Source organism: Pantherophis guttatus, chromosome 3 (genome assembly GCF_059756535.1).
Source record: "Pantherophis guttatus breed Tessera chromosome 3, ASM5975653v1, whole genome shotgun sequence".
Lineage (NCBI taxonomy): Eukaryota > Metazoa > Chordata > Lepidosauria > Squamata > Colubridae > Pantherophis > Pantherophis guttatus.
Window position 1 is genome coordinate 127,615,304 of NC_142065.1, and position 24,777 is coordinate 127,640,080.

Consider the following 24,777-nt stretch of genomic DNA (forward strand, 5'->3'; position numbering starts at 1 on the left):
TTTCTTGTGCAAGTATAATTTCTTTAATAATATATTATTTAAACATAAAACTGGTTGTATCTGTGCTACAAGGTGGTGGTCAGAGGGAGAGAAAACAGTACATCTTTGACATCTGTATTAACCATTTTCTAATGCCGAAAATGCTTTTAGAATGAAAATACATCAGTTCCCATTTAGGCTCTGGAACAACTCTGATCGAAGCAGGGAAACATCTACATTTTACCACCTCTCACTGAAAGTCTTTGCACACCAAATCTTTGGAGACAGCTATGCTGTATTCTTCAGCTCCCCGTTTATTGATATTTCTGATATGGCATTGACCAAATCTCGCGGTCCAGGATCTTCTCCCTTGAAATGATTTCGGAGAGCTTTGTATAGGGCATAGCCTGGGATAGCCAAGCTAGGCACTCCTGCGAGGATCACAATGATGACATAAATCCAGGCAGGATAACCCACTGACTTTGATTTTGGGAAGTTCTCCTAGTGATAAAAAGAAAGAGAAAAAGATAAGTAATTGGGAGACAGAGAATTAAGAATCTTAGATACATTCACATTAGAAACACTGAATAAACAATGTATTCCTTGGCAAGAATTCCTTATGTTATTATTGAAGATAGCAGAATACAACATACCCACACAGTACATTTCAAGAACTGGGAATAGTTTACTATTCCTTGGAAACTTGAAAGCACACTAGGACCCCATTTTGGTACTGTCCATGGGGTTTTCATGGCAAAGATACTGGAGTGGGTTGCCATTTCCTTCTCCAATGGATCACATTTTGTCAGAGCTCTCTGTTATGACCTGTCCATCTTGGGTGGAATTAAGATTGCCAGGAGAAATATCAACAACCTCAGATATGCAGATGATACCACTCTAATGGCAGAAAGTGAAGAGGAACTAAAGAGCCTCTTGATGCGGGTGAAGAAGGAGAGTGCAAAAGTTGGCTTGAAACTCAACATTAAGAAAACTAAGATCATGGCATCCAGCCCTCTCAATTCCTGGCAAATAGATGGGGAAGAAATGGAGGTAGTGACAGATTTTATTTTCCTGGGCTCCAAGATCACTGCATATGGGGACTGCAACCAAGAAATTAAAAGACGCTTGCTCCTGGGGAGGAAAGCTATGGCAAATCTAGATGGCATACTAAAAAGCAGAGACATCACTCTTCCAACAAAAGTGCGTTTAGTCAAGGCTGGAAGAGGATAGGAAGACCTGGAGGAACGTTGGGTCAGATACATCTTTGCAACTAACAACAACATGACCCCATTGTCCAAACATTAAAAACTTCAATGACTACCAGAAGGATCTCTTTTTTTAACCAAAGAAAGAGAATTAATAACAAAATCTTCAAAACTTTTTGAAAAAATCTTGAGTCAAGTTTCACATACAGTGCAGGAGGGAATAAATATAGATAACAACATATCAGGCATAGTGCAAACAAACTTCTCCAGGGCCCATAGACATTATCTGTAGTCATGGATCTAATATTCACTCAGCCTGAACATTGGGATGCCTATAATTGAAGTTTGAAGCTTGGAGGCACATGATTATTGAATTAAGAATTAGTTTTTACACATATATTTATTCTTTTTAGGTCAAACAGATGATTGCATCTTGAGCTGGAGAACAGCAGTTGCACAGAAATTAATGTGAAATTTACTTTTAAGAGAATTTTTTATATCCATCAAGTATGATCAAGGTAAACATTTCAGCTCTTGTATTTTCTCAATGATCTCTGCAAGGGTTATATTTTGCCCCTCTGAATCATTACCCAAGCAGAATGGATTAGTTGTCCTATGCTGAGTTTATTCTTTCATACATGAAACATTATATTACTCTCTCCATTGCCAAACAATGAACAGAAAGAAATACAAATATCAAACAAACATCCAAGTATGACTAAGTACAGTTTTATGGAGGAATATATTTTTGTTAATTTGCTGATCCTTGGTTGAGAAGACATGTCTATATCACAAAAACCGTCTAACAGAGTAGTAAAAACCTGGAATTTCACCATTAGTACTATTAAAAATATACATACAAATTTCTCAAACTGTTCTCAATTATTCTTCAGTTTGGATCAGCCACAGGCAGAGACCTGTGCTTTAGTCTATCCTGCTAAGTTATTGGCTGGCTGGCAACAAAATTCTAAGGTTTTAGAAAAGGTTCTTTTCCCACAAACTTTTGATTGAGGAAACCAAATATTGAACCTGGGACCTTTTGCATGCAAGTCACATTTATTTATTTATTTATTTATTTATTTATTTATTTATTTATTTATTTATTTATTTATTTATTTATTTATTTATTTATTTATTTATTTATTTATTTATTTATTTACTTACTTACTTACTTACTTACTTACTTACTTACTTACTTACTTACTTACTTACTTACTGCCCTTCTCCCTAAGGACTCAGGGCAGTGTACAGCCACATAAAAACATAGAGTACGAATATTAAAATACCATTAAAAGTTATATATAAATTTGGCCCCATAATTAAAAACAGTAACAAACCAATTAAAACATTTAAAAAGTGTTAGGCCAACCCGGCTTGCTGGAAAAAGAAGGTTTTAAGGGCACGGCGGAAGACACCGAGGTCTTGGATTCTCCTTATCTCTGGGGGCAGCTGATTCCAGAGGGTAGGTGCCCCCACAGAGAAGGCCCTCCCCCTGGGGGTCACCAGCCTACATTGTTTGGCTGATGGCACCCCGAGGAGGCCCTCTCTATGGGAGCGCACAGGTCGATGGGAGGCCGTCGGTAGCAGCAGGCGGTCTCAAAGATAACTAGGTCCTATGCCATGGAGCGCTTTAAAGGTGATAACCAACACCTTATAATTGAGAAAAGATTTTTTTCCCATTTCTTCCATTTTTTAACTTCTCCCAAAACTATTGTTACATATATTTCTACATACAATTTTTTGAAACTTTCTTGTAATGCTTCTAAGATGTCCCACAAAGACAACTGAGTTTTCTTGCAGTGCAGACATGTTTCAATAAAAGTACAAGCATCAAACATTTGCTTCCAGCTAGCAACTAGTCACATTAAAACAGTTAATTCATGTTCCTGGGGATAAACATTTCTTTTGCTTATTTTTCTTTGCAGAAATCTCCAACAAATAGTAAAACATGAAAAATGACAAGCTTTTGATATCAGATGCAATTTGGAGCATGTTTCCTTATACACATATACTTACATAACTAGGGTCCCAGGTGATGTATTCCAAATTTTCACTAACTTTCACCACAAAGTAAAAGAGGAAGATAATTAACATGATGATGGGGCTAATAAACCTCCAGGTGGCTTGCCAGAAAATATTGGGTTTGTGCCCAATCATGAACTTAATGTCATCATTAAATCTGGTAATGAAAAGAGAAAGGAAAATTATGAGTCTGACAGCCAAGTTGCCCATGAAGTCTAGTTAATTGATACCTAGCATGTGTTAATGGGCCATCACCATAAAAGAACCTGTTCATGTCACACAAAGTGCAGCGATTTTCAACAGAAACTGTTTACATATTCAGATGATGCTCAGTGACTGTAGCAAAATCTAGTGCTGTATGTATCTGTATATTCAGCCCTTAGTCGAGGGCAGTTCTCAGCTCATTTTGAGAAATTGGAAACCTTCCTAATCTCTTGGGTTAAGAAATGATAAAAATTTGCAGAGATAATAACAGATATATTCAGGTCCTAACTAAAAGGAAACTTAAAGGGACAGGTGGGGTTACTACTATTCAGAAACCAAATTCTATCTATGGAAATTTAGCCCCAAGCATAAAGGTTATAAATAAAACCCCACATTAAACAGTACAACGTACATTGGTAGTTTCTGGAGTACTCCGCCTAGAATAACTAGAGGTCAATATTTATTTACTTTTTAAAGGTTAAAAGTAATGCACATAAATTCTCTTAATTTTTTTAATCACCGATTTTTTCTTTTTTTTAAGGATGGGGGAAAGGTAACTTGCTTAAGCTTATCATGATACTTCCCAATTATTGATTGCCTAACAAAAAGATGCTTTATATGGCTTTTTTGCATCTATATCTTACCTGTCTATCCCATATATGTAGACAACTGAAAACATCTCACAAAAGGCTATTATCAACAAGGGAATGGATCCAGCAAAGCTATCAAAAAGAGCCAACCAATAGTTACCAGATCTCAGCACAAAAATAATGGCAATCAAGAAAGATCCCAAACAAATCAGGCCTGTAAATAAACAAAAAAACAGAAGGATTAAGACATTCTTTCAATATATGAATTTCACTCCATGTTTCAAGCAAGGGGATAGGCACATAGAACAAGTCCTTTTAATCACTGTTGAACCACATTATTTCCTAATCCAGGCGCCTCTTCAAACCCAGCCCCTTGTCCCTAGGAGTAGGCACAAAACCAAGGAACAGTCATCAAATTGAAAGGTTGCTGCTTTCTGAATTTACCCCCTTAGACAGAAAGATCCATCTCAAAAGAGTTAATATGCAAAAGTGAACTATTCAGTGCTACAAAGAAACAATTTCAACGTCATCCGTCAGCGGCATTCAACAGCTAATTTATTTGATTTCTCTTTTCTCAATCTACTGCTGTATTAAGTTTCTGAGCAAGTATCAAACTGACTGTGCAATTACCATCTTTTCTTTAAAACCATGATTAATTATTCATATTGAAGCTAAACTTCATAGCTCTTTAAAAGTGTTCATAGACCTGCAATCTACCCCAGGTTGCAACCAGGGCAAATTATCAACCCCGTCCCCAGTTATATAACCATTTTCAACTTACCTGTAACAACTTCTTTAGGCCATTTTTTAGGTATAACTCTGAGATCTTGCAGAGGTACCAGCACACCTTCCATATTCCCAAACATAGATGATAAACCCAAACAGAACAGCATGATAAAGAAGAGGATTGACCAGAGTGGAGAAATGGGCATTTTGGTGATGGCTTCAGTGAAGACAATAAATGCTAAACCAGTTCCTTCTACTCCCTACATAAGATTTCAAATCAGGGAAAGAAGATATATAAAACCTTAGGCTACTACAGTACTCATTTTCAAATATATTTATTAGTGTGCTATATCTATATTAAATTAGTCGATATTTAAATCTACATAATTTTCTTCCTCTGGATGCAAAGAGGATTGTAAATAGTTAAAACAAACAAACATTATCATCCTAATCGTTTTGTCTACTTCATTATTTTACTGGCTTAGTTCTTTCCCTACCTAGCTTTCCCATTGTTCTATCTAGGTTATAAATGATTTGGCAGTGGAGACTTGTCTTGAATGTATAAATAAAAATATGAGATGTTATCATTCTACTCCAGCATGGCTCTTCCTATGTCTTTCATTGCATAAAAATATTCTATCTTTTTTACACAGCTGGACAGTAGATGGAAATTGCTATTAATCTTGTTAATTCAAGTCTAATCCCCATTTAACAAAGGTTGGCTAAAATGAAAAACCAGTTTGCTTTGTTTATTATTTTGACCTAAATCCTTTCTTTCTATCTTTAGAACACACAAGGCCCATTTGGATCATGGTCTGCATTATCTAAATTAGCATTAACCATGCAAAATGCACAGTTTACAGGGGCAACATTTAAATACCTATTGCAAAATTGGTGAGTAAGAAAGAATTGGGAAAAATATGTCTGAAAATTCTAAGCATAAGTAGATTAAAAAATAACCAATAAATTATGTTTAAAAATAATAAAGTTCTCATTCATTCAATCAATTTTTTAAAAAGCAGTTTATTTATTTATTTATTTTATTAATTTAATTTATATACCGCCCTTCTCCCAGAAGGACTCAGGGCGGTGTACAGCCAGAATAAAACACACAGATATAAAATTTAAAAAACAATTTAAGAAATATTAAATAATTTGGCCCATATCTAATTAAAATAAAAATACCCGTTTTGGACATTTAAAAATTAAGAGTTAACGATTAAAAATTTAAAAATTAGGCCAGCCCCACTTGTTGGAATAAAAGCGTCTTGAGGGCCCGGCAGAAGGTGTGTAAGTCGGGAATCCTCCGCATCTTGGAGGGCATTTCCTTCCAGAGGGCAGGAGCCCCCACAGAGAAGGCTCTCTCCCTGGGGGTTGCCAGCCGACATTGCTTGGCCGATAGCACCCGGAGGAGCCCCTCTCTGTGGGAGCGAATTGAATGTTTTAAGTGACATTTCTTCCTATTGTTCTAACCCAGCAAATATATATATATATTTATACATTTATTCCTATATACAGTATAGTGATAATATAAAGTCCTATATTATCATCTTACATCAGTTAAAAATGCGTTCAAGTCACAGGTTTCAAATTTCAGGGTTGAAAAGATTTCTGGCTTTGTCTTGTTATACAACTCTTGTATCTCTAGAAAATTGTTCTCGGTTATGTTACCATCGGGCAAATCAAATGCATTTATCAAAGTGAGGATATTTCTGCAAAAGATAAAAGAAAATAGACCAAAAAAATTTCACTGTTATAATCTGGGTCACAGTGAAACAAATAATCACAGTTGCCATTGCTCTTATGACACTGGGCAAGATTGAAGGTAAAAATTTCAATTTGGTCTAATCAATCAATCAATATGAACAATGAACTATATTTTTAAAGTTTCGATGGCCACAACTAGAGACAACCCTCCCCAATTTCACCATTCCAGACCACTTGTATTGTTAATTGTTGCTGTAGTTGGTGGTTATGTTAGACTAACAACCCTCTTTCAATCAGCAGTAATATATTAACTAGGAAATAAGCACAATTTACCTGCTGTAGCAATCATCATATCTTTCTGTTGCTCTGAATCCAATGATTGAATATATGACTGTGGCTGCATAAATGGATGTGAAGCCATTTATCACAGAAATGATCACAGCATCCTTTTCACAATTATTGCTATAAACAAAAACAAGGAAGGCAGCTATAATAGTTTCCAAGTGTTAGTATGCATCTATCTATCTATCTATCTATCTATCTATCTATCTATCTATCTATCTATCTATCTATCTATCTATCTATCTCTATTTATCTATCATGTATCTATCTATCTATATATCTCTCTCTCTATCATCTATCTATTTATCTATCATCTATCTATCTATCATCTATCGAACATCTATTTATCTATCATCTATCTATCTATCTATCTATCTATCTATCTATCTATCTATCTATCTATCTATCTATTTATCTATCTATCTATCTATCTATCTATCTATCTACCTATATCTATCATCTATTTATTGATCTATCTATCATCTATCGATCTATCTATCTATCTCTATCTATCATTTATCTATTATCTATCGATCGATCGATCTATCTATCTATCGATCTATCTATCTATCGATCTATCTATTTATCTATCGTCTGTCTATAATTTATTGGTCACCCATTTTGCCACAGGGTAACTCTGGACAGTTTACAATATTAAAAAATAAAACTATATGAATAGAACGTTTCAAAACTTTAAGACACAAAATGTAAAATACAAAATACAAAATACAGGTTAAAAGATGAGACGGGAAAGAATAGAGTGGAGGGAGGTGCCATCTGATATTAATCTATAAGCCACCTCCGACATGAAGCTCCTCCTTTGGAGCTCCAAGCCAACCAGCAGAGCCAGTCTATTGAAAGAATTGATAAATGGATCACTTTACCAGAATAAGAACTAATTTTTTTAAAGCCAAAAAAAATATAAAAATATAAAAAAGTTTATACAAAGCTGAGGGCTGGGTCAAGAAGATGTCATATAGATTTGGGATTAAACTCAAGGGCAGGTGTGGCCCCCTTGGAATAGTCATGAAAGAAAGGCAGAACAAAACAAAAGCTCTCTGAGTTCTTCCCATTTGCTTTTATCCATGAAAAGGGTAGAATTTGCTACTAGAGGAGAAAACAATAACATCAAATATGGATAGCTTTGAAAAAAGGATTTGGTAAATATGTGTAAATAAAGTAATAAAGGAGCATATATGTGTCAGGATCAGGAGCAAGAAGTCTCAAATCCCAGTGGCTAAAAAACCTCTACAGGAGAACATTATTGGGCTCTCCTTCTCTTTGGGATTTCTTCTAAACAGCCACTTGGAAATTCTAGGCTGTTCTAAATAATTTCTTGGTTTGGGTCAACAGACATAGTTTCTTAGATTCTTGTGATTAATAAGACTGGGAACCTTGTTTGTTTGTCTCATCAAAAATATCCTTTCAAATTATATCCCTAAGCCATCCTCAATGTATGTTATTAAAAAAAAATTAGTTCCTTTTTTGCATAATAGCAACTTACTGGACTGAATTATAACTGGAGAATGAGATGAGGCCACCAAAGGCAAGAGAAAAAGAATAGAACACTTGGGCTCCAGCATCTAGCCAGGTGACGGGGTTAGCTAATTCAGCCACCTGAGGAAAAAGAAGAAGGAAAACAGTTTTAAAACTTAAGCCACAGGACATCTGTAGAGAAAAGTATATTGTATAGAAACGGTGCCTTTGAGCATGTAATGTATTCATTTACAAGAATTTGTGGAAGGGGAATCTCTTGCCCTCCACCCCACCATTGGGACTATCTTATTCTATCTAGAGCATGGCTCAAGATCAAAAAGCAAATAATTGTTGGGTACCAATCTATCTATGACCCGTAGATATCGGATAAGCAGCATAGTTTGGACAGACAGGCAAGGGAAAGCATTCCGGCATCAGTAAACACAGTTGGTTAAGCCAAAGTTTGTCAATATAAACTTTCCCTTTAAAAATGAGCCTGCTGACCATTCCCACCCATTTCTGTCAATGTGGTCCTCCAGGGATAAAGAAAAGGGCCTTTCCCAGGTCTTTAATTCTCCTCCCTTTTTTAAAGCTAGATATGGCAGAATTTGAACTAATTATATGCAAGTTGTGTTTATTTCTACTAAGCTGCCATCTTTTTTGGGTTTATATAAACATGCGGACATTATTAGAAACCCCAAATACTAGACCTTACCAATAATTTCATTTCTGTGCAAATACTTTCCTGGAAACATATTCCATTTTTTGATTTAACATGCATTTGTAGCAGATGGACACAGTTTGAAGGGATGGGCCATAATTAAGTAATTCCTGAGGGTTGCAGGATTTATCTGGCGATGAAAGGATCACTTGAAGAGGCAACACTGAAATTAGGGCCCTAGATTATTTTACAGAAGGAGGACGGTTTAAAGCAGAGGTGTCAAACTCAAGGCTCCCGGGCCAGATTGGGCCCACAAGGTGCTTAAATCTGGCCCACAGGGCCACTCTGGAAACAGCGAAGGACTGGACTGTGATGCCTCTGCCAGCAAAAACAGAGCTCGGGAGGGTCGTGCAACGCCTCTTACAACCCTCTCTAGGAGACAGTCTGCTGTCAACCCTTTTTAAAAGTTCCTTTGACGTACTATTGAAATGTAAGTTTTGGCAGTGTGAAATGTTGGCATTTGTACAACCCTGATTCTTTCTCTCACACATTCACACGTGTGTGTGTGTGTGTGTGTCTGTGTGTGTGTGTGTGTGTGTGTATGAGAGAGAGAGAGAGGGAGGGAGGGAGAGAGAGAGAATAAAATAATAACAGCATGCACATTCCAACAGATGGTTATTTCCTATTAGAACTTAGAAAAAAACCTCAGAAATTGTATGAATTACATGTATAGGATTTCTTGCAGCGGTCAAAATAATGTGGGTTTTTTTGTTTTTTGTTTGTAATTTCTGTGCAACTTGACGTAGAAAGACAGGCTAGGCTTAGCATCACAAAATAATTAACCACATTCCATCCATTAATTTTCTTAGGTCAGCTGAAAAAGCATTCCAATTCTGAACTGCCTTTTATAAAAATTGCCTGAAGTTTGCCAAAGCAAAAGCTGCACAGATGAAGCTCCTGTCTTCATAAGTGAGGAAAGATGTTCCTTCAACATGCAAATGTCCCAGTAATACATTAAGCCAGGGAACATTGACCTACAACATTTCTCTTATTTAAAGGACTGATAATAATAAGAAAAACAGTGTAAATTGTATTAGAATTGAAATTATCACAGCTCTTTTGATGTTAACTTACTAACACTTTTTATTTTCTTGAAATACAAAAATAATTAATACTTACATCTGGTGTAAACAGAAAAACAATACCACTGGTAGCTCCTTTCAGAGTCAAGCCACGGATGAGGAAAATGGTCAGGACAACATATGGAAGGGTTGAGGTCACATATACTGCCTGAGGAAGAATATGTACAACTAAGTATAGTAATATCTAAATCACAAAATACTGTCCGCAGGCTTACCAATAATTTCAGGTTGCAAGATACAAGAGACGTGGTCTTTTCAATGGTGCTCACAATAGCTCTAGAACCACCCTTCTCATGATTCTGTCCTGATAGACTTTAAACACTTAGGCCTATTTTTGGACATGTTGGAATGGTTTTGAATTGGTTACTTGCTTTTGGATAATTGCAGAATAATCATCTCGATCATTCAGCTGAATTATTTTCCTTTGCTATTTCAGTTTAATATTTTAGATACTGACTTTAGTTTATAATGATTTATGACATGAAATATACCTTTGGTCACTATGAGCCACTATCCTGCAGTCTAATCTTCTTCATAAAATTGTGTTGACGATAGAGTTGTATTGTGGAATACTTCAATAACACTACAAACAATACTACAGAGCAATTATGGGCAAGGTATAGAACAGAATCTCCATTAAGGCAATAGTATCTCCATTAAGACAGAACGCCTATTAAATCTGAAAGTATGGCATATTTGCAAATTTTATATTTCAAAGTTTGAAGTGAAGAAAATACATGGAAATGTGTAGAAAATATTTTTCACAATAACACCTAGTGAGGAATGTATTTCATACATATTACAGATAGTCCCAAATTTAAGAGTGAGTTCCAATCTCAAGGTCTATCCTTAAGTCAAAACTGTGTGTAAGGTAGAACAGTACCATTGTATAATAGTATATAAATATTTATACACTAGTAGCAATTTCAGGTGTAATGAACTTGAACTGTTGTGTATTTAACTTGAATCGTTGTGTGTTTAACACTATTTTTACTACAGTAGGCTCCGTTCTTAACTACAGGTTGTCCTTAAACCAGGTCATTCTCAAAATGCAGATTTATAAAATATACTTCTGCGGTGGGGGGTGGCTACTTTGCCTAGTGTGGCTCACATCTTGCAGATACCATGAAAAACAAGAATCATGTAAATAAGGTCACATAAGAAAGGAATTGTGTCTAGCAGCAACTTCTTCTCTCCCACTTATGTAGAAGTTACCATGGAAGGCGGGACATAGAAGCAACTCCCCCATAAATGACTTTTTTTCTGAAGTAGCATCATATGCATCAAGAGCCTTGGTGGTGCAGCGGATTAAATGCTGTTATGTAGCACTTAGCTGTCAGCTGCCTGCAATTAATGCGAATTCAAATCTCACCAGGCTCAAGGTTGACTCAGCCTTCCATCCTTCCAAGGTAGGTAAATTGAGGACCCGGATTGTTGGGGCAATAAGCTGACTTTATAGAAACACTGCTTATGGGGGGGCCAAAAGCCCTAATAAGCAGGTATATACAAAAGAATGAAGGCTATTGCTATAAGTGCATTGTAAGCCGCCCTGAGTCTTCGGAGGAGGGCGGCATATAAATTGAACTAATAAATAAATAAATAAATATGCAAAATAGCTCACTGACACAGCATTATCTGCAATTTCTCTGCAGTTTGCTGCTCCCGTGCTATGATGTTCAGGTCTTTATTAAGAGCACAACTGGACATTATGTGGTAAGGGAATGCTGAGACTGGGAAAATGTGTAGTGGAGATCTGGCAGGCAGCAAGGAGAACATCTTGCCCTTCCTACTTATTTTTCTCCAATAATTGCTCTCCCACCCACTATTGAAACTAGGCTGTTCTCCAATTTCTAAACTCAAGCTGCTAGAAAATGGCTGTGAAGGGACTACTTGATACGATTTTTCTCAAAAAGGATGTTCTGGAATAATTTGCAACAGAAAGAACCACAAATATAAAGAGCATTTTCCCCTCTAAGCAAAAAAGATTGAGGTACCTTTCCAGTTGTTTCAATGCCCCTGATTGTGCACACATACAGCACTGCCCAGGCACAAATCAAGCAGAGCAAAAGCCACCATTGTACACTTCCAGAATCTTCGATAGAACTGGTGATGTTTAAGGTCTCCCTGTACCAAAAATAATCGACTGGAGAGCTCTTTGCACATTCCTCTACGACATCTGAAAACAGGAAGACATTTAATGACCTGTGCCAGATTTTCTTTTTTTAAAAGCAGCAGCATATATTGGCAAAGAAAGAAAACAGTCATAAATTCAGATATTTTAAGATGAGCTGAATTTAAAATTAGGGTTGTAGACTATTGAGCAATTCATAATTTAAACAAAGTCAACTGCATAAGTTTTAAAAGAAAAGCATTTACTTTTTTGTACATACATTTCAAGAGCCAGTATTCAACTCAATTTGCTAAAATTATACCTGACCTGAAGGTCTTCCAAAACATAAGAAGGCCTAAGAATAGGAAAATATTGGTGATGTATTGCCTTTAGCAGATAATTTCAGATGATGTTTGCTGTTATTAAAAAGAAGTTATAGCACATAGAAGAGCATTTTACATTTATGTTCCAAAACATATGTGCATGATTTTATGGATCTTGTAAAATAATGACCAAAATCATCCTTGCATATTTTATATAACTCATTTAATGTGGCCTTCTTAAGCCTTGCCCTCAACTGAAGCAGAATAAAAAAAACTGCTTCACGAAGTAATATTGTGATAAAGACAGAACATATTGTTTGAACAATGAAGCAGTCTAGTACCTGTAAAGTACTATAAGTTCTAGCTTTCACCAAAGTCTATTTGAGTCTACTTCGGATAGCACAATGTCTTAGATGGCACTGGTTGAACCATGGCCTGAGTGAAGAAATTTGGTTGTATTTAATTCCTATCAATTGGAAAATGCCACCTTCTACATAGTGGCAGAATTTGGGAATTACCACGCCATGCGGTCATTTTCTGGCTGCAATGTTTTTTTGATGTATTCAATTGAAATATATTCTCAATAATGCTAACAATGTTTGAAGTGTCCCCTTAGAAATGGAAGGGGATGCACACTGGAATGCTACTTTGGATTTTTTTTAAAGCTGTCAAAGCATTTATGCAGATTACTTTATTCAAATCATGTGACTTTCAATTAATCTATATTTACATGGATTGAAGTAATCGTATCTTCTGTATGGTTCAGTGCTTCAATGAGGCTCAGTGTTTTTCAGCCTCAGCACCTTTAAACCACATGGATTTAGCTGAAGTCCATACAGTTTAAAGTTGCTAGGGCTGGGAAATGTGGTTTTAGATGAGGTCAGACAGCATCTGAAAATTATATTTCTCTCTTACTTAGATGGTAACTTTCCTGTTATATTGCACAAGCCTTGTAAGTTTCTGCACTGTTATATTTTAAACCAGTTATATTAAAAATAGAATCAGCCAGTTTGTTATTAACTTATTAATCAATATTTCAAAGGAGTGGGCATTCTATGAGCAACATATTTTGAATAGTATTTAATAGAAAATTAAGAAGGAAGGAAGGCAATGACAAAATGACTTACATGGTGCTGTTAATGTGCAAATATGAATTGATGTAATAAAGCACTTGAAGAGACTTGAAAATCCCATTTTCTCTTTTTTCAGAATGCTTTTCAAAGGCATAACTCTGGTAGGACTATGTACTATGTACTGTCAATTGCACAATGTCAGTGCTTTAAAAATATCTAAGCTTATTTAGATAACTGCTATAATCCTTCAATTACGCTATCTATGTAACTATAAAAAACACAGTGCTATAGCAATCAATCACTTGCCTCTTCCTGAAGTTTTCCTTTGAAAATGCAAGGCGGCAACTTAGTGTAGATCAGGTAGAAATTTATCAGAAAGATTTCGGTTGATATATTCAGGGTTATGTTGTAAAAAGGCAATGCCTTTCAGAACATATATAATAGTTATTTTTCAGAAACTTCAACCACTACCCCAAATATTACCAATACATACTAAGTAGGCATCAATATTCACCTGTCCCTTTATTCATTGTGTCAGACGAGACATATACCAAAGTCCAGATTTAATTACCATCATGCTAAGGATTCAGCAATAGAATGATTACTTTTACTTATAATAGCAAGTCTTTCATAGGATATTCACCTGTCCCTTTATTCATTGTGTCAGATGAGACACATACCAAAGTCCAGATTTAATTACCATCATGCTAAGGATTCAGCAATAGAATGATTACTTTTACTTATAATAGCATGTCTTTCATAGGATAGTATAACCAATCCAGCAGATTTGGTCAAAAGTCTTGAATGTTATGGGAGGGGACGGGGGAACAAAATATACATTATATTTTCTCTTATTATTATTTCCCCAGAGAAGCCTTCTCGTGATGGATTGTCATCTGGTGTGAGCATTTCATTCACAGCCTGTACCTGTTCTGCTGTCATTAAGTGGACATTCGCTCCAGGGCAGTGGGTCTTGAAAGGAGTTGAAGAAATACCACATCACCCAGGCAATAATCGTATTATAGTATAATCCCACAAGAAAGGAGACAAACATTGCTGCTATTCCTATAGGAAGAGAGGAAAAACTTTAAGCAGAGCTTATTCAGTACAATTTAAAAAATAAGACCTGTGAGAAATCTGTGTGAATGTTTCGTTTTGGCCCCATTCCTTGCATAGAATTGATTAGTAAATAATTTATAGTATATAGAAAGAGGCTGAGACACGAGTTGTTTGATGGGTTTGCAGGGTAATAAAGATGCAGCATATTTTCCACCATTGTAATCAGGTTTACAGGTTTTAGTGCTCTAAAACTGACTCCATGGAATTGTTTTTCCTAATGTTTCATTGGATTGCATAAAACAGGCTGCAGTCTCAGAATAATTATATTGGAATACTAATACAGCAATAGGCTGTAAATGGAACTGCAGTTTAATTTAGCCCATCAAAAACTGCATTTTCTTTGAATATTCACTTTCTGTATTTTAGCGATGCCAAAAGCATGGAGCAGCTGCTGGAAATGGAAAATATACAACTATTTTAATTCAACATTTTAGGTGGATTTATTTCCAGAGAACATTTAAAAAAACTATTACTGGTTGGTGATAGGCCCTTGTTTATTTATTGTCCATTGCTAATCAGGATAAAAACAGTTCAGTGAATGGCCTGGAAATTTTAAATTAGATTCTACTTTTAATGCTATCAGGTTATTTTTTAATGTTATTTATCATGGTGTTATAATTTAGCAACCGTCTTTTTTGTTAAAATTGAAATTGAAATGTAATATTTCAAATAGCTAGAAAAGCACTGTTGCTGTAAATTAAGAGGATTATACATAGTGTTTACCACAAAGATAAAAATAAATATTTTGTACATTAACTATAGAAAATAATTTTCCAAACTATAATAATTTAACCTGCTCCTCCATCCATGATTTCCCATGTCAAAACCATTATTTTGAAAAACAGATCAGTAATTATAATATCTACAGTCATGGAAACTTCATTACTATTTTACCCTGTGGACGTTGTGCAGTAACAAAAAACAGACATGTTGGGGAAATGTTTAACAGATGAGGATACCTCATCCTTGACATGCAAGAAAAAATACAGAGATGACTAAGCATACTCACATATAACATTTGTAATACAATATAAGTTTGATTAGCTTTTCTCCTTGAGTATTTCGCCAATCCTGTATTGATAACATTATTCTTCTAATGCTCATTTTCTTGTTTCAATTAAAGTTTCTAGTTCACCTATCCTTTCAGTTGGTGCACCCATGACGCTTAGGTATCAAGAGTGGATCAGGGGTGGGCTGCTGGGGGTTCGCAGAGGTTCGGGAAAACCTCTAATTAAGATTCTGTGCAGTTTGGAGAACTCCCAAATTCCACTCCTGGCTGTCCCTGCTCACCCTGCCCCGCCCCGCCCCGGATTCCCCACGCGGCCCATTTTGAATGAAGATAAGTGCAGGGCACGCACGGAGGCTCAGGGAGGGTGAAAAACGGGCCTACCAGAAGTTCAGAAAGGCCTCCAGAGGGCCTCCGGAGCCTGGGGAGGCAATTTTTGCCCTCCTGGAGGCTCAAGGAAAGCCTCCAGAGCCCAGGAAGGGCAACCCCCCCCCCCCGTGATGCAGGAGACCGACTAGGCCATGCCCACCATGGCTACACCCACCCAGCAACCAGGCAGAGAACCCCTTGCTAAAATTTTTGAAGCCCATCCCTGGAGTGGATTAAAAGATCTTTGTTACTTGGTGGATCAAATTATTTTCAAAACTTACCTACTCCCTTCAGGGTTGGATGGATAGAACTCCAGACTCCCACGCTACCTTTTCTGAGTCTCTGTCCAATGGCAAATTCAAGATGGAGCAAAGGGATGCCTTCCAGGACAAGCAAGATGAGGAAAGGGATCATGAAAGCTCCTGTGGAATTACAATCAAAGTGAGTCTGTTTTGTATAAAACTGGCCTAAAATGGGCACAGGAGTGGATTTATTGATCATGAGAAACAATGAAAGAGGCAGAAAATTCTGGTGAATTCTATTCTGAATCTTCTCTAGTTTGAAAGAAACTATATTACTATGGTACTTTAGAAGAGCATTTGGTGCATTATCTATGCATGCAGCCTACTACAATCATGACTGTAATAATCAAAGGATCCTTCAATTCCTCCTGAAGACTTCAATATGCTGTGAAACAAATCAGGAAAAAAAGGCAAGAAATAGGTCAGTGGGATTGGGAAACGTAAGAAAAAGGACATGAATTTTGCTTTTCTCTTCTTTTTTAGTAGAGTATGCATCCCCCAGAGAGCTGGTTCCTGTTTTCCTTCTCTTTCTGAGTCTAATGCCTTTCAGATGAATGGGGCAGGGAGGGTAGGAACTGAAATTCAGCAATGCATTAGGTTGAAGAACACATCTTATCTTTTCCAGCCAACTTTATGCTCAAGGAATATATGTTCTTCTCAAGTATACTTGTCCTATAAAATATATAGCAAATGGGAGAAGAGTGATCCATAATGTCAGTGAACATGCACATATTCTTTACTGTCAAGATAGAATGTTATACAGCCTTCGTTGGAATGTCTCCTGATCACCCACCTCCAAAAATATATTTGATATGATGTCTGTTTTAATTATTTGCCTTGATATTCCTCAAATTCTCATTCAAGAACATTGGATAAATCCATTTGGTGATTCGAGGAACTGTTTGGTTTTTTAAAATTTTAGTTGAACTTGGTGACACTCAGTACTATGCCGCCATAATTGTGACCTACACATTATGGTTTGCAGCTATGGTTCTATTTGGATGATAGAATAATTCCAAAGCTTCATGATTAAGGTGCCTGCTTGCTTACTAATTCATCTTCACAGTGGCACTATTAACCAGAAAACATCTTGTTTAGTAATGTCAAAGGAAAATGACATTTGTCATGGATTTTTTTTTCCTGCAAAATAAATATTAGCTTTGATTTTTTTTTTCTTCAAGCTAAGGTAAGAGAAAAGGGTAAAATTCATTTACCATCTCTGTTCTGATCCTATTAATTATCAGAACTATGCCATGGGAGTTATTTCGGGAGAGATGCTTTATGTGGGAGCATGAATACAGTATCTATCTGCATCGCATTAAAGTCCAATCTGTTTCCAAGATTGAATGGCTATCTTAATGATTTCCCAATGGTAAAGCATTTGTACTTTCACATTTTTTAATTTAGAATTTGAATTCAGTTTCAGAATCTAATCCACAGGACTGCACAGTATCATATCAAAATAAAGATGAAGTTTCTGTTTTAAAAGAAACCATATTATATCAGAAAAGAAGATAAACTCAAATAATTTTATCAAATAGAAGGCAAAACCAAAAGAAACATCAAACATTATAGGTCAATGAATACTTATTTCACCTTTCCAGTCATCCCTTTCCTGGCCCTCCCTCTTTTTTATTATACTGTATCTCTTCAGCATTGTTTTTGAATTTCTTCTGTTTCAGTTCTCTATAGAAAATCTGGGTTACAAACAATTTGGGGAAAGTAAAAATGAATAAAATAAAACTAGTTGATATAGGGTAAACTTGGAAGAAAGAAAACGGAGAACTGAAGTTAAATTGGTTGAAATAAATAATAAGACCAAGTTGTACCTGCATCTCAGAGTTATCACCTTTAGAGTATTGAGGTTATTTTGTTAAGTCCCTACATCAATATCTGAAATACGATATAAATAACCCCGAAGACCTTCTATTTAGTATTTATTCAGTATATTTCATTTGATTGATCTCCTGCCTTTCTATTCATATGAACACGTAAGGCATACAAAAACAACATCTAAAATACACAACAATAATTTAAATGGTATTAAAATAATTAACAATTATGAAGTCCAGATGGTATAGGGGAAAGTGCTCCCTAACGTGTTCAATAAATAGGGCTCTAAAAGCAGGGAAGTGTTAGAAGAAATTATCTTGTATATTTGAATGGCTAAAAAGATTAATAAAGGATAGGATATTCCAAGAGTAGTGAGATCTTTTTAGTGTTTTAAAAGGTAATGTCACCATCACCTTAACTTGTGCGCAAAAAACCAACAACTGGCCATTAGTGATCTTTTAATATGGTGATTAATATAATCTCTTGTCCTGGTGAGCAACTTAACTCCCCCATTTTGTAAGGTTGAAGAATGGAATGGAATGGAGTGGAGTGGAGTGGAGTGGAGTGGAGTGGAATAGAATAGAATCAATGGTGGGTTGTCCCCGGTTCGCACTGGTTCTATAGAACCGGTAGTAAAACCGGCGGGAGGCTCTGCCCACTGACCCTGACGTCATCAAAACGCTTCTGCGCAAACCGGTAGTAGATAAGTAGAACCCACCCCTGAATAGAATAGAATAGAATAGAATAGAATAGAATAGAATAGAATAGAATAGAATAGAATAGAATAGAATAGAATAGAATAGAATAGAATAGAATAGAAGCCTTGGAAGGGACTTTGGAGGTCTTCTAGTTTAACCCCCTGCTCAGGCAGGAAAACTGCCTGAGCAGAGGATTGGAAAGAAGCTTCCAAACACTTTTCAAGAAAGTATCTCCAGGTAAATTGTATAACAATAAAGGCTAAGGTGTAAACAAATGTTATGATATCCAATCAGCCCAGGATCAAACATATATGGCACAGTAGTTATAGTTGCACAAGCATATCTTTGCCCCAATTGCCATCAAGGAATCCAGGAACAACTTGAGATCAAAAAGTATACCCAAACAGTGCACTTACATTATTTTGGGAGTACATATAAATGCATCAGTCCTTAAAGCCATAAACTTTGACACTAGAGGCAATAGAGCAGGATGTCATTTATATTACTAATTTCATCTATAATTCAAACAAGATGGATCTCTGTGGTAAATGGCAGAGGGATCAAATATTTTTCTCTCAATCACCCTTACTAGAAACAGACCAACAGGAAAGATGAAACTATTCCAGAATATGTCACCAAGGCAGAATCCTAGCAAACACTCTTGAAAGGTATCGAGGTCATGGTACTGAAACTTTCTGAATAGTAAAGTAAATTAATATAATCATACTTTCCATTATTTAATAGATAATTTATCAAACTGTTTTCAATCCCAGTTAAAAGCCCAGTAGAAATGGTTCAATAAAACCAGAGTCCTTCTGAAATATCATCATTTTCTCAATCATTTTAGCCAGTGGTCAATAATTATACCAATCTCCAAAAGTGGTGTTTAATACAGGCTTTATACCTACTTTTTATATCACACCAATAAGGAAGCAGTGATCAATTTCCTGAAGCTTAAGACCACACTTTATCTGCCCGAGAACAATAATTCCATGTTTAGAGATCTACAAAAAAATGTTTTAAATCCTCCACCAAAATAATAGAACTAATATTACTAAGTCAGGTCTAAACATCTTTAAAAATTGATTCTTCAGTTAGAATGTATTCTGAATTCATCTCTACTCTTAGTACAATGAAATGCAATGCTGCAGAGCAGCTACAGTGAAGGCCGAAAAATAACCATTCTCAGTCTCTCCACTTTCCTTTTCAGTCCTTTTCTCCATGTTGATCACAATGGTCTGATGTTTTGGTGTGATCTCACTTCTCCTAAATTGATAGACTCCCCTATTTCTTTATCCCCCTTGGACCAGTGAAAAGAAATGAAGCTTCCCAGTTTTACCAATTTTTTTGGGTCACTTGAGATAGAAAGCCGAATTCTCATCAATTCTACCTGTGAGATTTTTTTAAAAATAAATGCCTTTTTAAGAAAACAGCTTTTTTTAACTGTACTGTCAGGGAAGTGTAACATCATTTAAAAATGTCTGCGGAAGACAGTGCTTAGAAGGACCAAGCATTTCTGTAACAACAGATACTATCTAGCAACTAAGGGATGTGTTTGTCTGCAATGAAATGAAGCACAGCAGGCAAATCAAATAGCACCACTTGAGCTGGCAAAAGGCAAAAAATGCTACTTTTGATTTCTGACAGGAAAAAAAATCATTGGAGATAGTATTTAGCTTGGTTGATGGCAATTAAAGGCCAACACTGTTGGATGGGGGAATGCTAAGCTAAGACATCTCCAAAGCAGTGGAGACAATGATGTGGCTAAGACCAACAAACCAAAAATGGAGCTGGTCCAACAGAACCTCTCTAGGTAGACAAGGAGAGGATAAGAGATTGCCCAATTTTGCTTCAGATGGTTGTTCCTCACAAGAAGACCACAAGACAGTGGTTGATTCCTGGGTCTGAGCCCTGGGACCCAAGGAAAGCTATCAAATTCTGACCTGTAGAACAACCTTCAAGGACAGTGGATATGTCTAAACTCACTTCCTAAATACATTTGCATTTCTAATTATTTAAAAGTTAAAAGAGGTCTCCTAAGCAATTAGTTTGAAAAACTACCTGGTGAGTAAAACTTCACCCCAAATAGAGGACAAAATAACCAACAATTTAAATAATTCAAAGAATATAAAATAAATGACAAATCAATAAATACAAATTGAATTTAAGAAAGTTTTAAATGAGTTAAAACCAGACAAATTTGAAATATTAGGACTTTTGCTAAGACTTTTCAAATAACTAAATAAACAAAACAATATAAACTGTTTAATCTATTAAAAAAGAGATGATGGCTTGAAATTTGAAAATAACAAAGAAAGAAATTTCAGACTTTGTGATTATAGAAATGGGACAATAGAGATGACTACAGTTTCCGGTAGGAAGGAAGGAAGGAAGGAAGGAAGGAAGGAAGGAAGGAAGGAAGGAAGGAAGGAAGGAAGGAAGGAAGGAAGGAAGGAAAGGAGGGAGGGAGGGAGGGAGGGAGGGAGGGAGGGAGGGAGGGAGGGAGGAAGGAAGTGTTGTTTATTCTTGAACCAAAAGAGGAACAGTGTAATTTATAAAATGATAGATAAAGTTATGACACTGTAGATGGTTTTTTAAAGATTTGAGAGAGATGCTTATAGTTAAATTGACAACAATAATTTCTGCACAAATTAATATATTTCTTGAAGAAGACTCCATATTTCTTTAGAAACTCAATTCTAAAAGGCAGGAAAGGAAACAAATGGAAGAAGTTCAAGACCAACAAAATTAAAAGGTTAAATAAATTGCAGCTGATGTAAAAATATAAGAAAATGAAGAATTTTGGATTATAAAACAGAGACAGCAGCCAGAGTAGAAATATAAATGATAAACCAAGAGGTAAAAAATGACCTGGGCAAGGATTTATCACTGGATTTACAAAAGAGATTTCTAAAGCCTTGAAGAAATGTTTGAGATGTGAAAAAGTAAGTTTGAATGGAGATTCAATCCAACGACAGAACTTGATGAATTAAAGGTCAAGATGGTTAGAAGCAAAAGAAAGGGATATAAAGTTGACTTGTTTGAACAGTGTTAAAATAAGAAATATTTTTACAAAATTCTGGAAAACGTTTATGGGCTTTTTGTTGATAATTTGCACTGTACAAATGTCTTATATATAATGTGCATGACATAACTGATATAAAAGTACAATTATACAAGCAACATAAAATGATGCAAATGTTGTAAATTATATCAATTGCTCACAATGGGCATGAAGTCCACAGTAAACGTTGTCTGCTGCATACAAAGTCCACTGAATGAAGGTCCTGGAAACTCAAGCTATTTGTATCTTTAAATGTCAGGTTGATCAGAACTACTCTGAACTGATTTTTTTCAAAATAGAAATTATAGCATAAATTCGCTTTAAATATTCCATTAATTTTATCTGACTGCAAACCATAAATAAATAAATAAAATAAAATGCCTTGATATCCTGAATGAAAGCTTTCAAAATGCTGGGTCACAGTTTGAAATAAGAGCGTATTGGTTCAGTGATGGAGTAGCCAATTTCTATATGCATAACCAAAGCAAGCAAATACTTGTACGAAATCAATCTTAAAAGCTTCAGATGTTTTGTTAAGTTATCAAATGAAAGCTAAGTTACTGCCAAGGTTCTTTTTCTACCACCCCACCCCACCCCAAATTTTGCCAAACTATATGGTTTAAGCCACACCCACGGTGTTTCCCATGAAACTGTGCCAGCTACCGGAAAGACTGAAATTGGCATCCGATTTCTGTCCCCTGTTGAACTGGGAAAGCCCACTGATCTATATCTTGCCAATCTAGCAAGAAAAAGGAAGAGACGAGTGGCAAGGAGAATTCTTTCCATCTCTGGAAACAGAAAATAATATTGAAGCAAAACAGTGAGCATTCAGTTTCAATGTTAATAAATGCTCAAAACTCATGTTATATTGATATCAGTACTAATTTGTTTGCAAATATTTTACTTACTTATTTGATTTATACTTCACCACCTTTCTCAGTACTCAGATGGAACAAAATTTGGAAACCAAACAGAACAAAAATTACAAAAACACATTAAAAATGTTGACTGCAAAAATCAAAGTGCATTTATTATTAAGATTAGCACATATACCCCCTAAATTTATTAGAACAGGTATTTTTGCCATCTGAAAGAAGTCTAACATCCTCCTGTTGTTTTCTTCAACGAAAAGATCTCATTCCATAGACAGTGGTTGCTGTTCTCCCTGCCTTCATGTTATCTTGACCACTGGTGACTACATGGACAAGCTCCTACATTTTACTTGGCACTATTTTTTAGAAGTGGCTTGCCACTGCCTTCTTCTGGGAGCTAAAAAAGAGTGACTGGCAGAAAGTGATCTGTCTGGCTTCATGTCTTAGATAAGACTAGAATTCATGGTCTCTCAGTTTCTAGCCCAATGCTTTTAATCACTATATCAACTGGGCTTTGACACTGTTGGGGATAGTAATAATTTGTAGTTATGGAGCCATCTGTAAACTATATTCAACTTCGTTATATTGAACTGCAAACAGATGGAAAGAAAGGGTACAACAGCTGGCCAAGCACTAATGGATTTGAAAAGGCAAGAAATATGAAGCAAGCACAATGAGCAGAAATATTCCAGCATATGGATACACTATTAATGTTTTTCATGAAGTACAGAAGGAGATTCATTTGTTCAATTTATTGGTCTTAAAATATTATAAATAATATTATAAAGTGATTATATCAAAAGTTATCTCTCATCCCAAGATATTGGAACTGATCATAAAAGCTTTCTAACATTACATACCAGTAGTTTGATGCAATAAAGATGTTATGCCAGAGGGATAGTCTACAATTGTTGATGAAAATGAATAACTTCTTGATTACAAATTTCACAGAGCAATTTTTATTTTCTCATGTTTGCAAGTCACAAAGTAACATTTCTGCCTGTTTATAGACAGGAATGAAAGAGGGGGAAGAAAGAGAGAGAAACTGGAAGAAAGTTATGGCTGACTTTCTTGATTTTCTAAGAATTCCTAGAATGGATCTTTGTATGTTAAAAGTCACTGATAAAACCCCATGCAGTGAATTTAGCAGACTTCATTCTCAGTAAATAAAATGGTACAAAACCATATTTTGCTTCTCTCTCTTTCTTCTCCAAGATCATAGCAATGAAGATATCTCACAGGTAGGTAATGAGATGGGTGCAAATGAAAAGCCAGTTTCAGAGAACTCCTACAACTACATCTCTCAATCTCCCAAGAAACAGGATAACAAGTCCTCTTAAACTCTGACATCATCATCATCATCATCATCATAATTATTGCAGTTGTGATAGACACAGTGATACATGGTCAAAAATGTATTTAGTTTCCATCAAATCAATGTTAATTTTGAGGATTGAAGGGATCAAAAACATACCTCCTCCGTGGCTCTGGCAGAGATAGGGGAAGCGCCATACATTGCCCAAGCCTACACAAAACCCGATACAGGTGAGCATGTACTGTGCTTTATTGTCCCATTTGGGTCTTGAGTCTGCTTCTGTGGCCTCTATTGTTTCTAGTTCCTTGTGAGAAGGTATTCTCAAATCCAGACCAGGATTTGGCAGCTGAAGTTTCACCATGGCTGGACCGTTCTTCTACACAAACCTGCCACGGGTTCTGGGCTAGACAAAAAAAGGAAGTCTTAGCTGCCAGCTTCCACTCTTTATAGTGAACCTTTGACACTAACGCATTGGTGCTGTCTTGGGGCAGGAAAGAAGCGTCAGCAACTGATTTGATTAACCAAGGTTACTCTGAGACTTATTAATGTCTTATCTGCCAAAGCTCCAGCTGAAGACAGAGATTGCTTGGTATCAAAGCTGTGAAGAGTAGCAATTCACAGGGTAATTTGCTGCAAGGT

At 36.0% G+C, this 24,777-nt stretch overlaps 1 protein-coding gene across 1 annotated transcript; it reads right to left on the reverse strand.

Annotated features, from left to right (window-relative positions):
• Positions 1–24,554, reverse strand: SLC6A19 (solute carrier family 6 member 19). The gene is made up of 12 exons (XM_034411828.3): positions 24,298–24,554; positions 16,336–16,476; positions 14,488–14,625; positions 12,049–12,230; positions 10,092–10,202; positions 8,280–8,392; positions 6,767–6,895; positions 6,282–6,438; positions 4,782–4,986; positions 4,055–4,214; positions 3,201–3,363; positions 1–480 (listed from the first exon to the last, which is right to left on the reverse strand). The coding sequence occupies exons 1-12, from the start codon at positions 24,497–24,499 to the stop codon at positions 268–270; spliced, it is 1,914 nt and encodes a 637-aa protein (XP_034267719.1). The 5' UTR covers positions 24,500–24,554; the 3' UTR covers positions 1–267.
• Between the last annotated feature and the right edge of the window lie 223 nt (positions 24,555–24,777).